This window comes from Anneissia japonica, unplaced genomic scaffold, assembly GCF_011630105.1.
Source record: "Anneissia japonica isolate Jap-2015-1 unplaced genomic scaffold, ASM1163010v1 scaffold287611_len363355_cov233, whole genome shotgun sequence".
NCBI classification, from domain to species: domain Eukaryota; kingdom Metazoa; phylum Echinodermata; class Crinoidea; order Comatulida; family Comatulidae; genus Anneissia; species Anneissia japonica.
In genome coordinates, this window is record NW_022732785.1 from 146962 (window position 1) to 167269 (window position 20308).

The window sequence follows — 20308 nt, forward strand, 5'->3', positions numbered from 1 at the left end:
TCCTAATATTTTGGAAAAAGGAGAATGAGGGCAGGCCTTTTTTTTTTTAAGTAATGAAAAGCAGCATTAGACAGGATTCATACTATATTCCCACAACCACGGATAATTGAGAGAGGAATTTTACTGATGTGAGCTAGCCAGATTTTCGTACATTTCGTAAAATAAAGGAAATATAAAAATAACAAAAATTGGTGAGGCAGAGAAAATGGATACGCAAGGGGATGAAAAACAAGTAATTTTTTTATTTGGCGTAAATTCAAGCAAGAGTCACAAAAGCGAAATTGAGATTATCATTCCGGTGTTCAAACAAAAAGCTCCCTAACTATCAATGGTTGTTACCAGTACAGTTTATTTTTAAAAAAATAAAAATTATAGAAGTAATTTTAATCACAATTAGAGTCTGAAACTGTTATTAATTTAATAACAAATGTGGCTTAGTCTTCAGTGACTAAGAGATTAATATACACAGGACAAGGCTTTGTTTCAAAACAACATTTATCTTCAAGGTATATTTTCAACAACATAAATAGAAAAATATTGATTGCGGCCTTTGTCTTCAAATAACCACAAAATATGTACGTTCCCAAGGCTTTCATCTGTTGTCTAATGAAGGCAAATTACTTTAATTTTCTCTTATATGAACAGGAAGTAGGCCTAGCTTATAGAACCAATATACTTAGACCACATGGGACCACCATTAGACGTTTGCCGCCTACATCCCTTTTCAAGAAGACCGCATATTTTCAAATATCAATCCTAATGGTACCACCCACTGAATTTCTTTTTATAGTAATTCTGACTTGCTAGAAACACCTAAAAATAAACTCTAAAGATGGGCTTTCCTGTTCCTATATGACAATTTGAGAATTCATGGCTATTATTTTTTTCATGCTGTTTCAGGGGCACACTACTTCCTTGTATAGCAGTATAGCAGTAAGCAGTGATTTCACAAGACCAATCAGAATGCAGGAATCTATGATCTCTCAAATCATCGGCCAATAAGAAAGCACTGAATAATAGTAAAATGCAGTTAGTTGGATGTATAGCTTCCTTTAATATGGAAAAATATTATAAAACTTACATAATAATTATGTATTGGAATTTCTTTCTATATGTAATGATAGTTCAAAAATATATATGAAACCAGAACCCTGCGGGTGTGTACGTTCCTTTGTACGTAAACGTAGTTTAGAGGGATTTGTAGTCCAGTAATGGTTTCTAATGTTTTTACGTACACCTACACCCCCATCAAATGCTGTATATTTACATACCTGCCAACATTCTAGTATCAAAAATAGGGACGCTATTCATTGGTGACAAAAAATTAAGATGGCAATTATATATCCTAATTCCTGTACAGTTGCTTCAAACAAAACAAGAGTTACTTAATTTCAAGTGTACTGTTTATTTACCTCACAACCAAGAAAAAATATTTATGTTACATTTTAATCAATAGGCTTACAGACTTCACCATGAAGGGCACGGTATGTTGCTTGTTTCGATGGATCTCACTGGAGTCATAACGTCAATATTTATTCGAATGACACTTATAATCTCTGTTCAACATTTCCAGTTTGTGTGTCATTAAAGCACTTTAAGTTTTTATGGTCATGCTAGCTCGAAGCTTGGTTTTGTTTTTTCAACAATAGAGAAAACCATACCATACCATAGTTCCCCGGGTAGAATCCCACACCGACTTTACGCCCAACTTCGCGTACACAAATTTCCCCGGGTGAAGTCCCAGGGTCTGAGGATTGGGTAAGTCAGCCTAAGTTGATAAATTTAACAAATGCTCAAAAAATAAAGGAATTGTCTCCGAATTCTGCCGACTTGAAACTCTTAAAATTGCTTAAAACTGACATTGGTCGCCATAAATTAAAACACAAAGCCCATCCATTCTTGTAAATTACTTTGTTGTTTACTGTCGCTAAAAATAAGCAGCTCGCTAACTGCGACTAAAGTAAAGATAGACACCGCGGTCCGTCCCTGAAAAGACCTGCCCAGCGGGCTGATCAGATCGTTAATTCACAGCGTGAAGACTCACATGTTTCCATAGAGATTCACTGCTCATAATAACTTGTTACATCATGCAAGACTGATTTCTTCGCCCGAATATTGTTTTGATAGGCTACTGAATCGTAGGTGAAAACCACCTTGCAAAACGATCGTCATTCCGTCTGTTCATATGGGATTATACCCGGGGAACCACGGAGTAATATTCCCTTCATCACACTGGCAAGTAGTGGATACTTCCTGCAATTATTTTTTTTTTTTATTCTAAAAATAGGGACGTCCCTATTTTTTGGTGTTTTTGACATCGGAAATCGGGACGTCAATTTGAGATAACAAATTTTGAAATATGATTAACATTTTCGGGTATCCAAAGCTGTCATGTCCTAAAAAGCTTTTTTTTTTATTTTTTCACAATTTGGCAGATTTGCCACTGTTTTGAACTTGACTCGTCAAACCACAGAACCAAAGTTGGCTGTTTTAGAAGTCAAACTTATCCATTTATCATCTACTAAAATAGTCTTCATTGTTTGACATACCTCCATGGTTTGACAATAACAAATTTTCTTTCGTTCTTCAAAATCTGCTTGGTGACACGCATGCGTAATAAGTAGAATAGTTATCACAATAACTACAACCACTGCTCTGCATACTGCATGTCACGCATGCGCTGAATGGTGGTAGATAAAACGTGCCTCGTGCAATGATTTATTTTCGAGTTTGCAGAGAGTTAAGAATACGGAATACTCATTTATTTTACATATTCAAGTATACATGACATGAGTATGTTGTAAACCAGTAAAATTACACAGCAGTCGTAAACAAAAAACTTCATAATACTGAGGACACATACGTTTTTCTGTGTTTAAAGTACAGTAACTGTGCACAATTTGTTTTTTTCTGTACCACTTTCTTTTCGTTTTTTTTATATATAGGCCTAGAGGAATTTCATTCCAACAATGTTTCTGTGTTTGAAGTACAGTTAACTGTACACCAGGTTTTCACGAAATGCATTTATGCTTCATATTCAATCGTTACAAATACTCTTGACTTTTATTTTGTCGCGGATTATTGTTTATTGATCTGTATGGTAGTCGTGTGGTAGACCAATATATTATTTATTTTAACAAGACTGACTGAATGCTGCTGTCGTCGTTGTGTTTTGTACGTATTGCACACCAACAGCAACGTCAATGGCCATGTTCATCGTGTGTAAAAGACTTTAGGTAGGTAAGTACATTCGATTCAATACCATAATGTAAAATGTTGTTCAGATCACGTTAATTTTTACTAAAACACATGTTACACCTACTAGACGACAAGCAGTAGTCGATTTACCACAACTACCTAAGTTCACGCTAAGGCCTAGACGTACGTTTGCATAAACAACACAGGCAACTTCTCTTGTGTAAACTGTATACTCTCGCGATAGAAAACAAAATTTCCGCAAAATATTAAGCATGTTCGATCCAATACCATTATGTAAAGACCGTGTTTGGTTAGATCACTTTTTTCCTTTTTAATAACACATGCACCTGCTACATTAACACGACAGAGGCCTAACCCTACCGACGATCCTGTAAACAATTGGTCAACTACACCAACAAAGTATACATTATGGAGCTCGCTTACCCTCTCGCGATGAAAAACAAAATGTCAGCAAAGTTTTTCCGACGCATGCGCATATCGAAATTTTCTCCTAAAAACGACTCAAAAATGGTGGTAGGGGTATATGTTTTATCGCATACGTCCTTAAAAAACAAACAATTCTTGCACAACTACATGTCCACCAGTTGCTATGAGGAAAACATACCCAACGATCACAAACCATGGCACATGATTGTTAATGGTAGTTCTATGTAGGAAGGAGGGAGTACCAATGCTCCTTGAGGGTGGGGGAAAGGTTTTAGTATGTAATGAGGGTAACATATTTGTTTAATTGATCATGTTGTTAGTCTGGATGTTAGCATTTTGCTGGCATTGGTACCCCTCCACTCCTGTTGTAAGTATTGCATTATAATTTAGTAAGAGTTCTACAAAAAAAAACCCATAAAAAACATAAAAGTGCTGCAGGGAATGGATAATCCCTGGCTACAGCAAACAATTTCTTAATTTTAATTAGATAAAATTTGTCACTTATTTCTCTGTGCACCAAATGCTAGAGTGCGTAGAAAAGAAAAATAAAAACATGGACATGAATAAAGGCCTGTTTATACTTCAACGATAACGATAACATAAAAAAGCTAAAAAGCGATTATTCATATAGAAAACCAAAGAAGAAATAAGAGAAGTTTTTACACTAGGACGATTCGATAACGATCGTTATCGTTGAAGTATAAACAGGCCTTTATTCATGTCCATGTTTTTATTTTTCTTTTCTACGCACTCTCGCATTTGGCGCACAGAGAAATATGTGACAAATTTTATCTAATTAAAATTAAGAAATTGTTTGCTGTAGCCAGGGATTATCCATTCCCTGCAGCATTTTTATGTTTTTTATGGGTTTTTTTTATAGAACTCTCACTAAATTATAATGCAATACTTACAACAGGAGTGGAGGGGTACCAATGCCAGCAAAATGCTAACATCCAGACTAACAACATGATCAATTAAAAAAATATGTTACCCTCATTACATACTAAAACCTTTCCCCCACCCTCAAGGAGCATTGGTACTCCCTCCTTCCTACATAGAACTACCATTAACAATCATGTGCCATGGTTTGTGATCGTTTCCAATCTGGCATGAACCACTGGCCCTACCCCCTTCCTCCCATGAATCACTAACTCTCTCCCCAGACTACATTGATCACTGTATTATGACTACAACATGAAAGACCCTGAAATATTATGATGAATAAATAGTGTTGATAATTTAATCATCATTAAACAAAGAATGCTTTCAGACATGTGTTCTGCAGGCTGATGGTAAATCCCTGCAGAAATCACTATGTAGGTTTTGTTTCAAACCACAAAATAATATCTAGGTTCAATATCAAATTACGAGGTCACTCAACTACTGCCCCAAACTAGTTTGTACACAGAGGATTGTAACTCAATAAATTAACAAAGAAAAGAAAAACAATAAATAAATTATAGAATTAATTGAGATTCAGGCAAGGTAGGAATATGTTAACGCTGGTCATTATATTCAAGGAAAAAAAGACTTTTCTGTACTGTAAAAAGTGGAATGAACCACCTAATGAAATAAAAATTACCTTTTAAAATATGTCAGTTTATTCACTCTAAAAATAAAACAATATTACTACATAAATATATTTTATTGACCCTCTTGCTTGGTGTAATATATGTGTGTCAATGTATTCTTTTTAAATATTGTTAATCAATACTATATATTGTATATATTTTTATGTTTAACACTTTGAAAATCAGTGTGACAGTATTGAAAGTGCTTAAAACAAATAAATAAATAAATTTTCATGTTTTAAAAAAATTTATCTTTATCATCAATAGCAAAATACTATGTGATGTCTGAAACTGCATTTTTTTTAAAAACAAAAACCAAAGAAACCCCATCATGTTAAAAAAAAAATTAATTGCAGTTAAAAATAGGTAAATGAAACTTATTCATCTCTAAGGGTTTGAACAACACTGGTGTGTAAAAATGCTGAGTAATTTGTTTTGATAACACAATGGAATTATGATATTATTATATTATCATTATTGTGGTTTTACAGAGAATTGATCAAAACAGGTGCAAGTAGGACTTTAAGAAAGCCTCCCATTGGTCAGCTTTTAAAACGGAAGAAGATAGAATTACAAAAAAAAGGATGTGAGGATGAAACTTAAGAAATGAAAATCAAGAACCAGGAGAAAATTGGTAAACAAGGCATTCTTGAAAATAATTTTCACAGAAACTGTACATTTCATGGAAATAAAAAAAAACTTAAATTTGGTGTAAAACATCGGTCCTAATTTATTATTATTAATAATCATTAGTGGATTCAACACTAAAAAAGAAATGTTGATTTCTAGATGGCCGGAAATGAGCTTTCCCAACTTCTGAGGAGTCTTTTAATGACTTAAATTCTTCAAAACCCAAGGGTTTTCCCCCTCTTGAAAAAGGTCAGGCTTATCTCATGCTTATTTAAGCCTAGCGAAAAAAAATCAGACATAGGAAATACATCATATTCCAACAATATTGAGTTGTTAGATATATGTAGCCTTTCTTCCATGGATCGATGAACTGATAGGCCTGAAGAACGTACTTTGTACATAACTTATTGTATTACGTCAAACCAAAAACAGTGTGTTAATTTAATTGAAGACTAGTTGGGCTAAGCCTAGGTTGTCTGATCTGCCAAACTAGGCCTAGGTAGGTTAGCATGCCTTTTGTAAGCCAGGACCCAGTAGTATTTTTCTACGTTTCTTCACATAGGGAGGTTCATTTTTCTCCGTTTCTTCACCTGAATCAGCCACTGCATCATCATCATCATCATTAGCATCATCTTTTTCATATTGTCCTCACAATATCATCATTTTCCTCCTCATTCTTTTCAAATTCAACATCAATTACAACATCATTCCATCTCCATCATCATCATAATAAAAAATTTCCTCCTCATCTTCATTGTCTTTTTTTCTAATCATTCTATAATTCTTATCATCATTGTCATCATTATTACCATTGCATGTACTACTATCATTAAGTTTGAGGTCATATTGTGACATACAAAGAATAATGCCTAAGTGTACAGTGGATGAAATATTAGTTTCGTACAGTAGAGTAGCCAGTGGGATGACCTATTAATGGGAGAACAAACGATAATGGTTAGGGAGTTTATGTAGTGGCGTTAAATCACCACACCACTTGCAGTTGGCAATATCAACTAACAGAAGTTGATCAAATTGCTGCCAACAAAAACACACACACACAGACATATCCCCTCCACTGGCCGCCTCTATCAATAACACTTTGTAATTACTCAGCTAGTATACAGCAACAAGTTTATGTTTGGTCATAACATTGCAGCAGAAGCAACAACCAGCAAACTACTTTGCAATGTCAGTGTGTTGTATACCAATAACAATAATACTGCACACGCACAATGCTACACCTTCAGTTCCCAGGTGCATCTTAATTATAAATATCCTTTTCCAAAAAAATAACTTAAAATTGTGTATACAGTAAGTACCAATTTCCCATTTTTAGTGAACTGCATGTATACCAACACCATCATTTGGGAAATTTTTCCACTTTAACTTATTCCCAGAAAATTTTGTAAAAAAATATTAACTACTTCTATATAGTATAAATTAACCTAATTCCTCAAATAATTTTTTTTTTCTCACACATTTTCAATACAGTAGTATACTTATTACTGTGTTAGATCCAATTGTACTTTATACTAGATTAATAATATACTACTATATTTTTTTTAGCACAATCTTATTTATTATAAAAAAAAACAAAACAATGAGACACTTTAGAATATATACACCTGACTAAAGTACTCAAAAACTGTAGGGCCTACTAATACAAGACGTTCATGAAATACAATTATACGAAGATAAAATCATGAAGACAGAGTAAAAGTAAAATATAGACCTGTAATTTTGAGATCTGAGATACCACACGTCGACTATATTGCAGAATCTAATTTTAGCCAGAAAGGGCATGCACCCCACTAGCCTAAGAAATAAACGTACACTACATGTCATATGTCATTAACATTCTAAACAAATTGAAAATACTTTTATAGAGTTGAAATGGTTTAAATAAACATAGAAATCCAGAACTACAGCAGTCATTTTCTGTGCACTGAACCGTGGAAATCCTTACTTAATCTTGGTTCCAGGTTCAAGTCCATCACAGCTCCAGTAAAGGGGTTCAAATGCAAAGACCCCACTGAAAATTACTTTCGTGGGTTATCCATTGTGAGTTTCAGATTGAGGAAATCCAAATATAATATACATTCATTACAAAACCATGAAATCTACAATGATAAAATAGCATTAAGTACAAAATATACAACAATACAGGAGTCTCCTGCAAGGTGAGGGAAATTTGGGATCCTGGACACATATCTGCACAAAAGGAACTAAAAACATTCTTCAGTTCTAAATATATCTGATTCTGACAGCCCACTCATAAAATAGACCCCCCTCCCCCTTCCTTTGGGACACCCCCAGAGACACCAATATCAAGGAGACACTTTTTTTTGGCTGTGAAGTGAAGGAAATGTATCTTTTAACACTACGCCAAACCTTATTATTCAGGGGACACCCCTATTAAAAGTAAAACCGACACTTTTTTTGGCTATGAAGTAAAGGAAATCATTTAACACTGTACTTAAAATTTGAAACAATACATTCTTTTGCATTGGTTATCTCAATTCATGATTGTTTACTAACTAACTTCACCAGTAAAAGTCTACATTAACCCATCACAATGTAGATCCCTACCAACTACAGTACTTTAACTCCCTCATTTAGGCTCCACCTGTTGTCTTAAATCAAATATTATTACCTACTAAAGGTACTACACATGATATTATTCTACAATTGAATTATTCTAACAAGGGAGGTCTAGTGCCATCTCACCCTACCACACAACAGTTAAGCAAACTACCAAGCTACCAGATAAGTATGTCTTCACAATTTATTGGTTGATGAATAATAATTAAAGCATACTAAAGGTAATAAAATGTCCATTTGTTCTCAATTCTTTCACTAATCATGACCTTTGACCATTTTTAAATTGGTGCACTATAAATTTAAGATTTCTGATGAAGTCTAGATAATGATAATGATAGCTCATGAGATGACCATGATGAAATGATTATCTTTTAATGACAACATCGCTGATGAGAAGATCATGATGAAGAGCAGGAGATGAGATGATGATCTTTAAAATGATAACATCACTGATCATGATGAAGAGATGAGATGATAAACTTTATAATGATAACATCATTGATCAAATGATTATCTTTTAATGATAACATCGCTGATGAGAAGATCATGATGAAGAGCAGGAGATGAGATGATGATCTTTTAATGATAACATCGCTAAAGGGATGATCATGATGAAGAGCAGGAGATGAGATGATGATCTTTAAAATGATAACATCACTGATGAGGTGATCAGGATGAAGAGATGAGATGATAATCTTTATAATGATAACATCATTGATGAGATGATCATCTTTATAATGATAACATTGTTGATGAGATGATAATCTTTATAATGATAACATCATTGATGAGATGATATCTTTACAATGATAACATTGTTGATGAGATGATGATCTTTATAATGATAACATTGTTGATGAGATGATCATGATGAAAAGCAGGAGATGGAATGATGATCTTTATAATAACATTGTTGATGAGGTGATCATGATGAAGAGAAGAGATGATGATGGTGATGACCATTGTGATGATAACAATCAATGATGATAATGAATATGATAATGCTACCAATGATGAGCACGAAAAGGAGTGATGATTAAAAATGAAATGATAATGATGCTTTGTTGCAGATGACAAGGATAATGAGGATGATGATAATGCTGCTATTGGCAAGGAGGAAAATGATGATAATAATGATGATAAGGAGCAAGAGTAATGATTAAAATGATAAGGAAATGATGGTGGTTGTTGATGTTGACGATGACAAGGACACTGAGGATGAAGAAGAGAACGCAGGAGGGGAAAGTGATGGGAAGGCATGATGATGAGCAGAAGGAACAAGAGGTGATGATATAATTAAAATTATGATATAAAGAGATGATGATGTCTGTTAAAATGAAGAGGAAAATGAGGATGATGATGGAGCATTAACACTTCATAACAAAACAAGCTTAGACCTACTTCTTTAATGTCCATCATACAAATTTAAACCACATACAACAACTAAAACAACCTGACAAACATGCAATGAGTAGTTAAGTACATTAGTTGAAAGAGATTTGTACATACGTCTTGGATTCTCCTCAGTAATGGACTCCAAGAAATCTTGCATCGTCATATAGATTTGTCCATCATATTCACATGATGCAAATGAACGAAAGCGGTCTTCTTTATTAGATGTATTGAAGGAATCATCATCCTATGAAGAAAAAAAAAGACAGAATAAAGTTGTTATTTGATAGTAAACTTAAAAAGACAGAGAATGTAAGCTACACTCTGTAGGAATGCTGTGTGCTCAGTGTAACAATAGAAAGAAGCAATGTTAATGGCTTTAAAATTGACTTAATGACAAAATAAAAGAAATTAAAATATGATTGTTCAAATAAGTGTTTTAACATTCTACACTTTCTATCCAACTGGAGATACCTCAAGATTTTATGCCTGTGCCTTTGGAGAATTTACTAGCAAACCATAGTGGTGGGGTCCGAATTTTTTCGATGTCCAATTTCTTTGGCAGGAAGGAAGATTTCCCCTGAAATAAGTGGGTAGGGGCAGGGCAGTCCAGAACCCTTTAAAGGGGGACCAGGACACAAAGGCTCAGAAAACTTAATATAGGAGTCTGAAAGGCTTATTTTTTGCCATTCATTTTTCTCTCCCCACCCATCTGCCACTGGCAAACCATTAGGAGATTGCTTGGTAATTGAACTTGGGTGCATATTTTAAAAATTTAAAGTTCCAAGCAACATAATTCAACATCAATATAGGTCACAAAAGGCTTATTTATCTATTGACAGAAATAATGGATTTTTTATAGTTAATTATACACCTTTCACTTGGTAACTATAAGTCCTTCACAAGGAACAGTAAGTTACATAAGTTAACTAAATAAATATTCCACATTATTTAAGTTAAGTAAACAAATGTTTTAATTTCCTTTAACAAAAGTGTGATTCAGAGCTTGAATCAACGATCATCTTCAACAATAAATTATATTCACAAACTTTAGAATTCTCAACTACATTCTAACCCAAAAAGTATCACAGCAGAATGAGATTTCTATCCATGAATGTTTCCATGACAAGCTGTCATTATCATTACTTAAAATGAACTTAGATTAAGTTGGAACCTTAGGCATGCCTCATGTGACCAGGGCCAACACACCTATGGTGTCTTATAAATGAATTTAATTGTTTGAGATTAGCCAAACTGTGCTTAACCCATTTTTACCCACCTCTGGCACATCCCCCTGACAAAACTCTCCAGCACACATCAAATCGCAGTCAACTATGCTATTTTAATGCCACAAAGTTCAGATGGAAATTAATAACCTATACTGATCACACACATGCATCTAGGCCAGACTTTTTTTATATCTTGTTTTGCGAACTCATTTTTCTTAAAAGATCGTAAAAAGAGGGTGGAAAAAGAAAAAAAAATTAATTTTGTTGGCATATTTAACAAATATTTTTGCCAAAATCATCCAGATGAAGAAGAAAATAAAAATAAAATTTTATTGGTGAATGTAAACAGTGGAGTAATGGGATGGTTAAATGCTTTTAATTTTTCGGAGATTTCAAGTCAGCAGCTGGCTTAATAAAAATAAAGACTAGAAATTGCAAATTGCAAGTGAAGTGCTGCGAAGTACAACTGCATAAAATGTTCTTCAAACAAAATTATTTATGCGAGTCAAGTGAAAATAATGAATAATAAAAATATAACAAATGATATGAGCCTGACCCATTGTCTATATATTATTAGAAAAGCGTTGGTACAATAGTGTTTTCTGCAGTGACATCTCTCTGCTGGCGATTGCTCGCTGCTGCTGGCGATGACTCGCTGCTGGCGAATCGATCTGCGCATGTGTATAAAATGGTATTTATTTCCGCAAACACTATGCCAGTCTACAACAAGCGTCGTCTAAATGTAATAATTAGCACATTGAAATAGGCTAGTAAATAAGTTTAACTGGGTTCGTAAATAATATTGTCCTCAAAATATTGTGGCTGAGACATGAGCCGATTAAACGTAGAAATAGGAAACCTAGAACACATCTAGATGTGTATAAGAGACAGGTCGCGGCATGCCGACGTTGGTACGAGTAGGTTAGTCTACAAACGTCGCCTAAAGTAATTGATTTTACCCGGCAGAACGAAAGAAGCAAACTCCGCTTTTCAGTTGTCTCAGGCGATTGATTTTTGACAAACAATGGCCTTTCAGAGGTCAAATTGCTGTCAAGAATATGAATTGGCTGCTTCGCAGCAATAAACTTCTTTTTTACCCCTGAAATTTCAATTTTTTCATTTCAGCGGGTGGGCTTATTGGCCAAAAATAAATTTTATTTTTATTAGAAATTATCATTATTGGGGAGCAGCGGGTTTGCTTAACAAGGTATCAAAAAAGTCTGGCCCTAGCTTGCATGCTTATCATTTCATAGTTGCAAGTTTGTGAATGCATAATTTGGTATAAAATTGGTGTGGGAAGTATGTGTGAAAGTATCTACTGTACACATCAAATTATAACCAGAAATTAGTCTCATACTTCAACAATAGAATAATACTATACAAAATTAAAATTCCCTTTTAATTTTCTTTTTATCTCCAATAAGGAGTTCTAAAAAACACTCTATTAATACTATTGCCTCTTGAGGCTGATTGATTAATAGTTGAAAATAAAATACCTTTTTTAGATAAATAGTTGATTGACTAAGATATCTAATTTAGATCTACTGCCTCTATTATACCACCCTCATCAGAGTTTTCAAGATTATGAGAACTTGTTTAAATTTAATTCTAAGATAATTTTTTTTTCAAACCTGAGTGAGAGTATTGTGAGTACAAAAGCTTGTATATCAAAGAATGTAAAACTAATCTTTAACATGTAAATGTTAATTATTTTTTCAAACTTCAATATTAAAGTAACAAATCAACATATACATGTTATCTTCATTTCAAATGAATTTGATCAACGTATTCTTTAACATACTGCTTGTTGATATTTCTAAATACTGTATTCTACAAGGTTTTACACTCACTTATGGAACGAGTTATTCTTCTTCACTTGGCCTCTAATCAAACTGCATTATGCCAAAAAAATAAACGTATTTGAGGGGAAATAATTAAACCTTGAATAAAACTTGTTTTTCATCTGAATTTATTTAAAGAGGTGAAGGCCTCTACTAAAAGACAAGGATGTTTGCATTTTATGAGGTGTTCTGGCTTTAAAAAAAAAAAAAAACTAAACTAAAAAAAATTAAAAGATTGCAAATATTACAATAAGCAAGTTACAAGAAACATTGTTTTTTGAGTCTAATATCAAAGCAAAATACAAGAGAAAACAATTTGTAAATATGTAAAATTATACATTTAAACTACCAAACATAAACAAGAAATGATAAAAACTATCATTTTGCTGGTGCATTGATATTAAAAAAAAAACATGATTGAGATAATACAAACATATAAACAATATCTACTAACTATTTAATAAACAGAATGAAAAATATATATATTTTTTTTCTCTTTTTTTTTAATTTCAATTTTTTTTACAGTACCATAGAAGACATGCACACGAGGGTGATAAACTAATAATTTTTGTTATTTATTCTAACATCCAACATTTTTTACCTGTAAAATAAAAACACTTTTACAGCTCTACTGCTAGTTCTCCAGAATCCAGGCTGAGAAATAATGCAGGATATTTTGCAAGAGGACAGAAGTAGGACATGGAAAACAGCTCTAGAGACCCAGGTGTTAAATCACAAAATCAACAAACACTTAGGTACATGCTATGGAGGCCTCCTAGTAGTAGCTTAAACTAGAACACTCATAATACGGACTAAGAATGAGCTAAAGTGGTGTTTTAAGAGTGCACTTTTAAGAGTGCACTTTGTGACCTCTTCCTATGTTGTTTGTTGTTTCACACTATACTACAGATTACATCACTTAAAGTAGAAAATAATTGTTACTTTTAACATCACTTGATTACGAATTAAACAATTCTAAACAAATAAGTTGCAAACAAAAGTGTTTACTGGCGATGCAAGTCTCGGAAACATAGGCCTAGAGCATGGTTGTTTGAAAAAATATAAACCACTAAAAATGCCATTTTGCCCTTGAAGCCTGGGAAATACACATTATTCAGCAGTTTTGTTTTTTCAAGAGCCTTTGACAGATTTTATTTAAGTTCTAATTTATACCATGACTGCATGATCCATTTAAACTATACTTTTAAAATAAATTTATTTTACTTATTTATTTCAATAAATAATGTACGACTGTACCTAGTGGGGGTAAGGTGGGAGAAATTTTTCCCTCATTTCATCCAAAGCAACATGAGGTTATAGTGACAGCTTTTAGTCGTCTAAAAGAACGTTGTTTCCACCCACAAAAATAAAAAATAAAACCTCTTTCCTCAAATCTGACTGGAGGCTCCTGGTTTGGGCCTCTCTGTCCGGCATATTGGACCACAAAATTCTGGAGCAACTACTGACTATACTGTTTCACAATTCAAAGGTGTTATTGAATAAGCACATAAAAACAGCATCACTACCCAAGGCATAATGGTTTTAACAGTTAAAAGATTTTGATAAAGATTTTTGAAGCTCAATTAATTCAGACACAGAAGTGATTGTTGACTGTAATTTTATTTTAAAATATCACACATCAGCAATTTAGAAGTTGTCATGGTAATATTAATGAGTGAGCTAGACTGGCGCTTTCAACAGCGCAGTACTGATTTGGGAAGAAAACATTTATCAAAATACAAACAGAAAAATACTCATATAGGTCTCCCTCTATAATTAAGAAACATCTTTCTGTGGCCCCCATAAGAACATCTATCTTTTACCTTCACAATAATATATTGTTAAGTTAAAGACCAAAATAGCTAATGACCTAGAAAGCCAGGCTTCTGATGGGAAAAATGTTTTGATATGTTGTAGGACTGATTTTCCTGTGACACAAAAAGGGTGTTTGACGAAGCATATTGTAAACAGTTCTTTTTCCACCTAGTTTTTAAATAATCAAAAATCTGTATCTCATTACCTGTTACCGATTTTTTTGTGTGTCAAACACACTTTTTATGTCTTAGAAAAATCACGTACTATACAACATATCACAGTACACATCATGCAATAATGCCATTATGTACTGTAGTCCACATCATGCAATAATACCATTATGTAGTCCACATCATGCAAAAATGCAGTTCAAATCGTACAATAATGCAATTATGTACTCCACATCACACAATAATGCTATCATGTAGTCCACATCATGCAATGCCATATCATGTATCCACATCATGCAATAATGTCATTATGTAGTCGACATCATACAATAATGATTGGCAACATAGTGTGTTTCCTAATGTTCCTCAGATATTTATCTGATTATGTTTAAAACCTTCAAAATGTAGTTTTATCTTTCTGAAGTTATTTTAAATTGGCTACATTCACTCACTCAGAAACTACCCTGGGATTTTTTCCCAAGAGAAAGCATGGCATGATTATCTGATAAACTAGGGGGAGGTATTATCCCAGTATATATATATATATATATATATATATATTTTTTTTTTTTCTTTTTTGTTTAAATATTATTTCAGTGCTATCTAACGATGAGTAGCCTGACAGTCACAGGATGCAATAAACTTGTGCTCTATAAAATAAGTCAAAAACTGTCAAAAGTAAGATTTAGGAAATTAATAGTTATGTGTGTCACAGGAATTGAACCAAGAACCCTATCATTTTAAGGAAAGCATGTTACAGATCCGTCGCAATTATAACTGAAATGTTAAGGGCATTATCCATTTCGTTAATGTTTTCCTGTGGGAAAACAGAAAGATACAACTAACCTTTTCCCCTTGAATAAACAATTAACTTAATAAATTGAATGGTGAATTAATTAGTTTAAAACCCATTGACCGCTAAATTTTTTGAAATGATTTTGAATTTTTTTTCAGTGTCAGAAATATGGTTAAATATCATTTTTTCTGAAGGAATAATACAATAATGATTGATACCAATTGAAAGATAATAAAAAAAATGCTTCTAAATAACTTATTATTTAGTATTGTGAAATCATGAAAAAAAATTTTAAAATACATTATTTCCAATTATTGTTTTATTTTATAAATATTTTTTGATGAAAATAAATTACGGTATTGAATCCTGAGTCAGTAGTGAGAATACAAACACATCTCTACATCAGCACAAATTATTCCTTTACAAAATAAATTTAAATTTGAATTTGGAAGATAAAAATAATATAAAATTTAACATCGTAGGGAGCCCAGGCCGAATCCCCTAGGCGCCTCGCCGCGTTCAGTCACCCATTCCCTTGATCAAGGTGATCATGTTACAAAAACAACGATCAAATTACAAATTGCTAATTACCCAAAACTTAGAAATTAATTATAAATGGAAGAAGAAATATTTTCTATAAATGTTTTTTGATATTTTCTCACATATTTTTGTAACTTACATGCACACTAAACCGCGCATACGAGTTTTAAATAATTATTGTTAATTAATTGCATAATTAATTACGATCGTCCCTGGTGACCTCAGCCCGCATTAATGCGGGCCTTGGGGTAAATCAGTTAATTAGAAATCAGTGATGGATCCAGAATTTTCAACACAGGGAGCATGTTTGCAGTTTTAAAATAATCATATTTTGCAAATTCATGAAATTTTCAACTTTTGTTAAATTTCGGGTGTTTTATACCAAATATTATTTTGACACATATTGTTGTAACACTAGTACACTTTGTAAAACACAGATGTGTCTGTAAAATTATGATAATCTTCAGTATTAAAAAGAATATATGCGGAAACCCCCCCACCCACACAACAATTATCTAGTTTTTAGTCTTACTTTATCGACTTTTTGTTGTATGCATTAACATGTTGCTTCTATACACATGCATACTAATATTAACCACTTAAATACTATATCATTATTGTGTTATGTAGAAATTGCAATTGGTATGGGAAAAAAAATTAACTTTTGAATATAAACCTGCCCAACATCACTAGATTTCATTTTTCATATTTTAGGTGCTGTTAAAATGATTCAATAGGCATAAATTAGTAATGTAGTTTATGCCATTTTGTGACATTTTGCTACCTTTGTTTTTAGACATTTGGCTGCCAGTTTTCTATCATCACTTAGCAAATACGGTTGGCTTACTAATAGCTTCCCCATTTTTTTTTTGTTTTTCTAGTACAAGGGGAAAGCAAAGGCAACCCAATGCCACATACTTAACAGAAATTCATCAACTCCTGTTTGTTGTCACTGCCTCAAGAAAAACAAACGTCTGTATCCTAAAGCAACCCACTGTTGTTTTGATATCAAAATAGGCTTTATTTCAAGTCTGTCCAACACGTATACACAATTACCAGTATTATTTCATAATATAGTTAATTTAAATTAACTCTATGTTTCTACTGTTATATTGTAGGACTATACATTAATTATTCTTAATCATTTGCCAACCCATTCATCTGCCAAGATACTCCACTTGCATTGCAAATTAAATTAGTTGCATCAATAATATTATGCTAACATACTTCCAAAGGGAAATTTCTTCAAATAATTATATAAACTTATATATTATATGAATTACTTATTTACAGGATACATTGCTACCTGTTTAAAATGTAAAATAAGTCCAAAATAAGTCCAAAAAAAAAAAGTATAAAAATATAAAGGGTTGGTGTAAGTAGTAATAATATTGATAAATTTAAAGAATAAATACTAAAAATCTCACTTTGTTGAAAGCTACACAGTGATGAATTAATGTTATAATATTTAAAACAATGGGAATAAAAAGATAAAAAAAAAGTTATTCACACTGAATATGATTGAAAGGTGGACCAATGTGAAAATGGACACACTAAAGCTGATTGTGAGATGGACCAATGTAAAAATGGACACGCAAATGATGTTGAGAGATGGGCCAATGTGAAAATGGACACACTGAAGCTGATTGTGAGATGGACCAATGTAAAAATGGACACACCAAAGGATGTTGAGAGATGGGCCAATGTGAAAATGGACACACTGAAGCTGATTGTGAGATGGACCAATGTAAAAATGGACACACCAAAGGATGTTGAGAGATGGGCCAATCTGAAAATGGACACACTGAAGCTGATTGTGAGATGGACCAATGTAAAAATGGACACACCAAAGGATGTTGAGAGATGGGCCAATCTGAAAATGGACACACTGAAAACTGAGAGATAAACCAATGTAAAAATGGACACACTAAAAGAAGATTGAGGGATGGACCAATATGAAAATGTACAAACTGAAGATTGAGATGATCCAATGAAAATGGCACTTAATTCTAGAAGGAGAATAGAAGATAGGGCTATGTCGAACAATCCGGAACCAGTTTCATACAAAATATTATGTGACTCCCATGATTTTAATCGTTTGTATTCGATTAATACCACTTTAACCCGACTACAATAATGCCAAACGGAACCATATGGTATAATCAAGGATACTACTGTGGAGTAATGTATACCCAGCAGGAAAACAAGGGTCTATGGTACTTAAAACAACCCTCTATTGTTAATGAATTTTTACTAGAAACCAGGCTAGGTCTCCACTACAAACGAAAGTGGTGCAAGGCCCAAATATATAATATTAATGTAATAAAGTTTAAAGACGTATTTCCCAATGAAAATAAAAAAATCAGAAAAAAAAAAATCATTTTTGAAATTAACTTGCTAATTAGTAACATATACATTATCAAATTAAACACAGTAATTAGCATATTTAAACAATATTTACCCATAATTTTACAGTAAGAATGATAGATTTATCAAGTTAACTGAAAATTTAGCAAGTTAACTTCATTTTTTAAAATTAATTGTTTTTGTCATATTTAGGGGACAATACTTATTTACCAGATTCTAGTTTATAATGAAATGCAAGTGATATAATGAACCAACACGAACCATATTTTGCATAATGTTTAACTTGAAATATAACCCTTTCTTGGAATGAATATTACTTCCTCAACCTTAAACAACCTGACAAATATTCAAAATATTATAATATATAGAAAGTTCTGCAAATCATGAATTTCTGATGTTTCCAATTTTAATGTATTTTAATGTTTAATCTTTTGATGTTGTTGTTGTGTTAATACTTGGTTTTATTTAAAATTTGTAATTACGAATAATGAACCATAGTTCCCCCGGTATATTCCCACCCACCATCCCCATAAATGTGAAATTGGCCCGATCTGGGGAGGGGGAGTGGGGATGGGATTATACCTGGGGATTCCCGAGGGCATGGAGAGAACAAAAATGACGATCGTTTGCGAGGTGGCAGATGCAATTGAACAGATGACCTACGATTAAATGGCTTATCCAAAGCAATAATCCGGTGAACACCTTAATTATATTTAGTAGGCCTAGACGCCTAGCTAGAGAGGCCATGTCTTGGTCTTACCTCGAGCTAGGCCAGCCTTTGCCTAAAGTTTCTTTCTTGATGTAGTAGGTTATTTTTTGCCCAGAAACAACCAATCCAACCAATCACCCATCGCATGTCAAGGCCGCCCACATATAATGCATGATGTAACAAGTTATTTTTAGCAGCAAAAGTCTTTTGGAGCATGTGGGTTTTCACGATGTGAATTAACGATCCGATCAGCCCACTTGGCGGGTCTTTTTAGGGATGGTCCGCGGTATTCTCTATTTTTATCCGCAGTTAGTGAGTTATTTTAGCGACAGAAAACAACAAGAATGGGCTTTGTACTTTACGACGACCAATGTCTAGTCTATAATCAATTGGAAGAGTTTCAAGTCAGCTGAATTCGGAGCCAAATCCTTTATATTTTGTGAGCATTTTTTTAATTTACCAACCTAGACCTATGTCTACTTACCTAAATTGTACCCTGGGACTTTGCCCGGGGAACTAGGTTATACATGTTTCTAAAATTTAACTGTAATTTGTATTAAGATACAATAGTTTCATCATGGTTTAAAATGTTCACTTGATTTATACATTATTATTTGAGAGCAAACAGGCTGAGGTCACGTCAGATAGCCATTTATATAGCCCCTAGCCCCCAGAATTTGGTTCCTCACTTCGATCAGAACACTTGTCCCCCCCCCCCCACAGAAATATTCCAGCTACGCCACTGTGATCATTAAATTAAAATATCACTCAATTTCAGGAAAACATTTTTGCGCTGTTATAGCAACATTTTTTTTTCTAAATTAAATTGTTTGATACACCATTTCTTTTATATTTTTTTAAACTTTTTTTATAATTGAATGAGTCACACATGTATCATTAGATAACTTTCTTTATAACAAAATAAATTTATTTGACCTGTGACAATTAGACTCTCTTCCAAACTGGTGTTACATGTCAGCTGAAAATCTAACAGTAAAATTA

General features: G+C 33.1%; 1 protein-coding gene across 5 annotated transcripts in view; it reads right to left on the reverse strand.

Annotated features, from left to right (window-relative positions):
• Positions 1-10082, reverse strand: part of LOC117115800 (calcium uptake protein 3, mitochondrial-like) — a 37243-nt gene extending 27161 nt beyond the window's left edge. For all 5 annotated transcript variants that reach the window (XM_033259736.1, XM_033259739.1, XM_033259737.1 and 2 more), the window contains exon 1: positions 9957-10082. In XM_033259736.1, the coding sequence (XP_033115627.1) occupies positions 9957-10005 (49 nt within the window). In that variant the 5' untranslated portion in view covers positions 10006-10082. The remainder of the gene's footprint in view (positions 1-9956) is intronic.
• Between the last annotated feature and the right edge of the window lie 10226 nt (positions 10083-20308).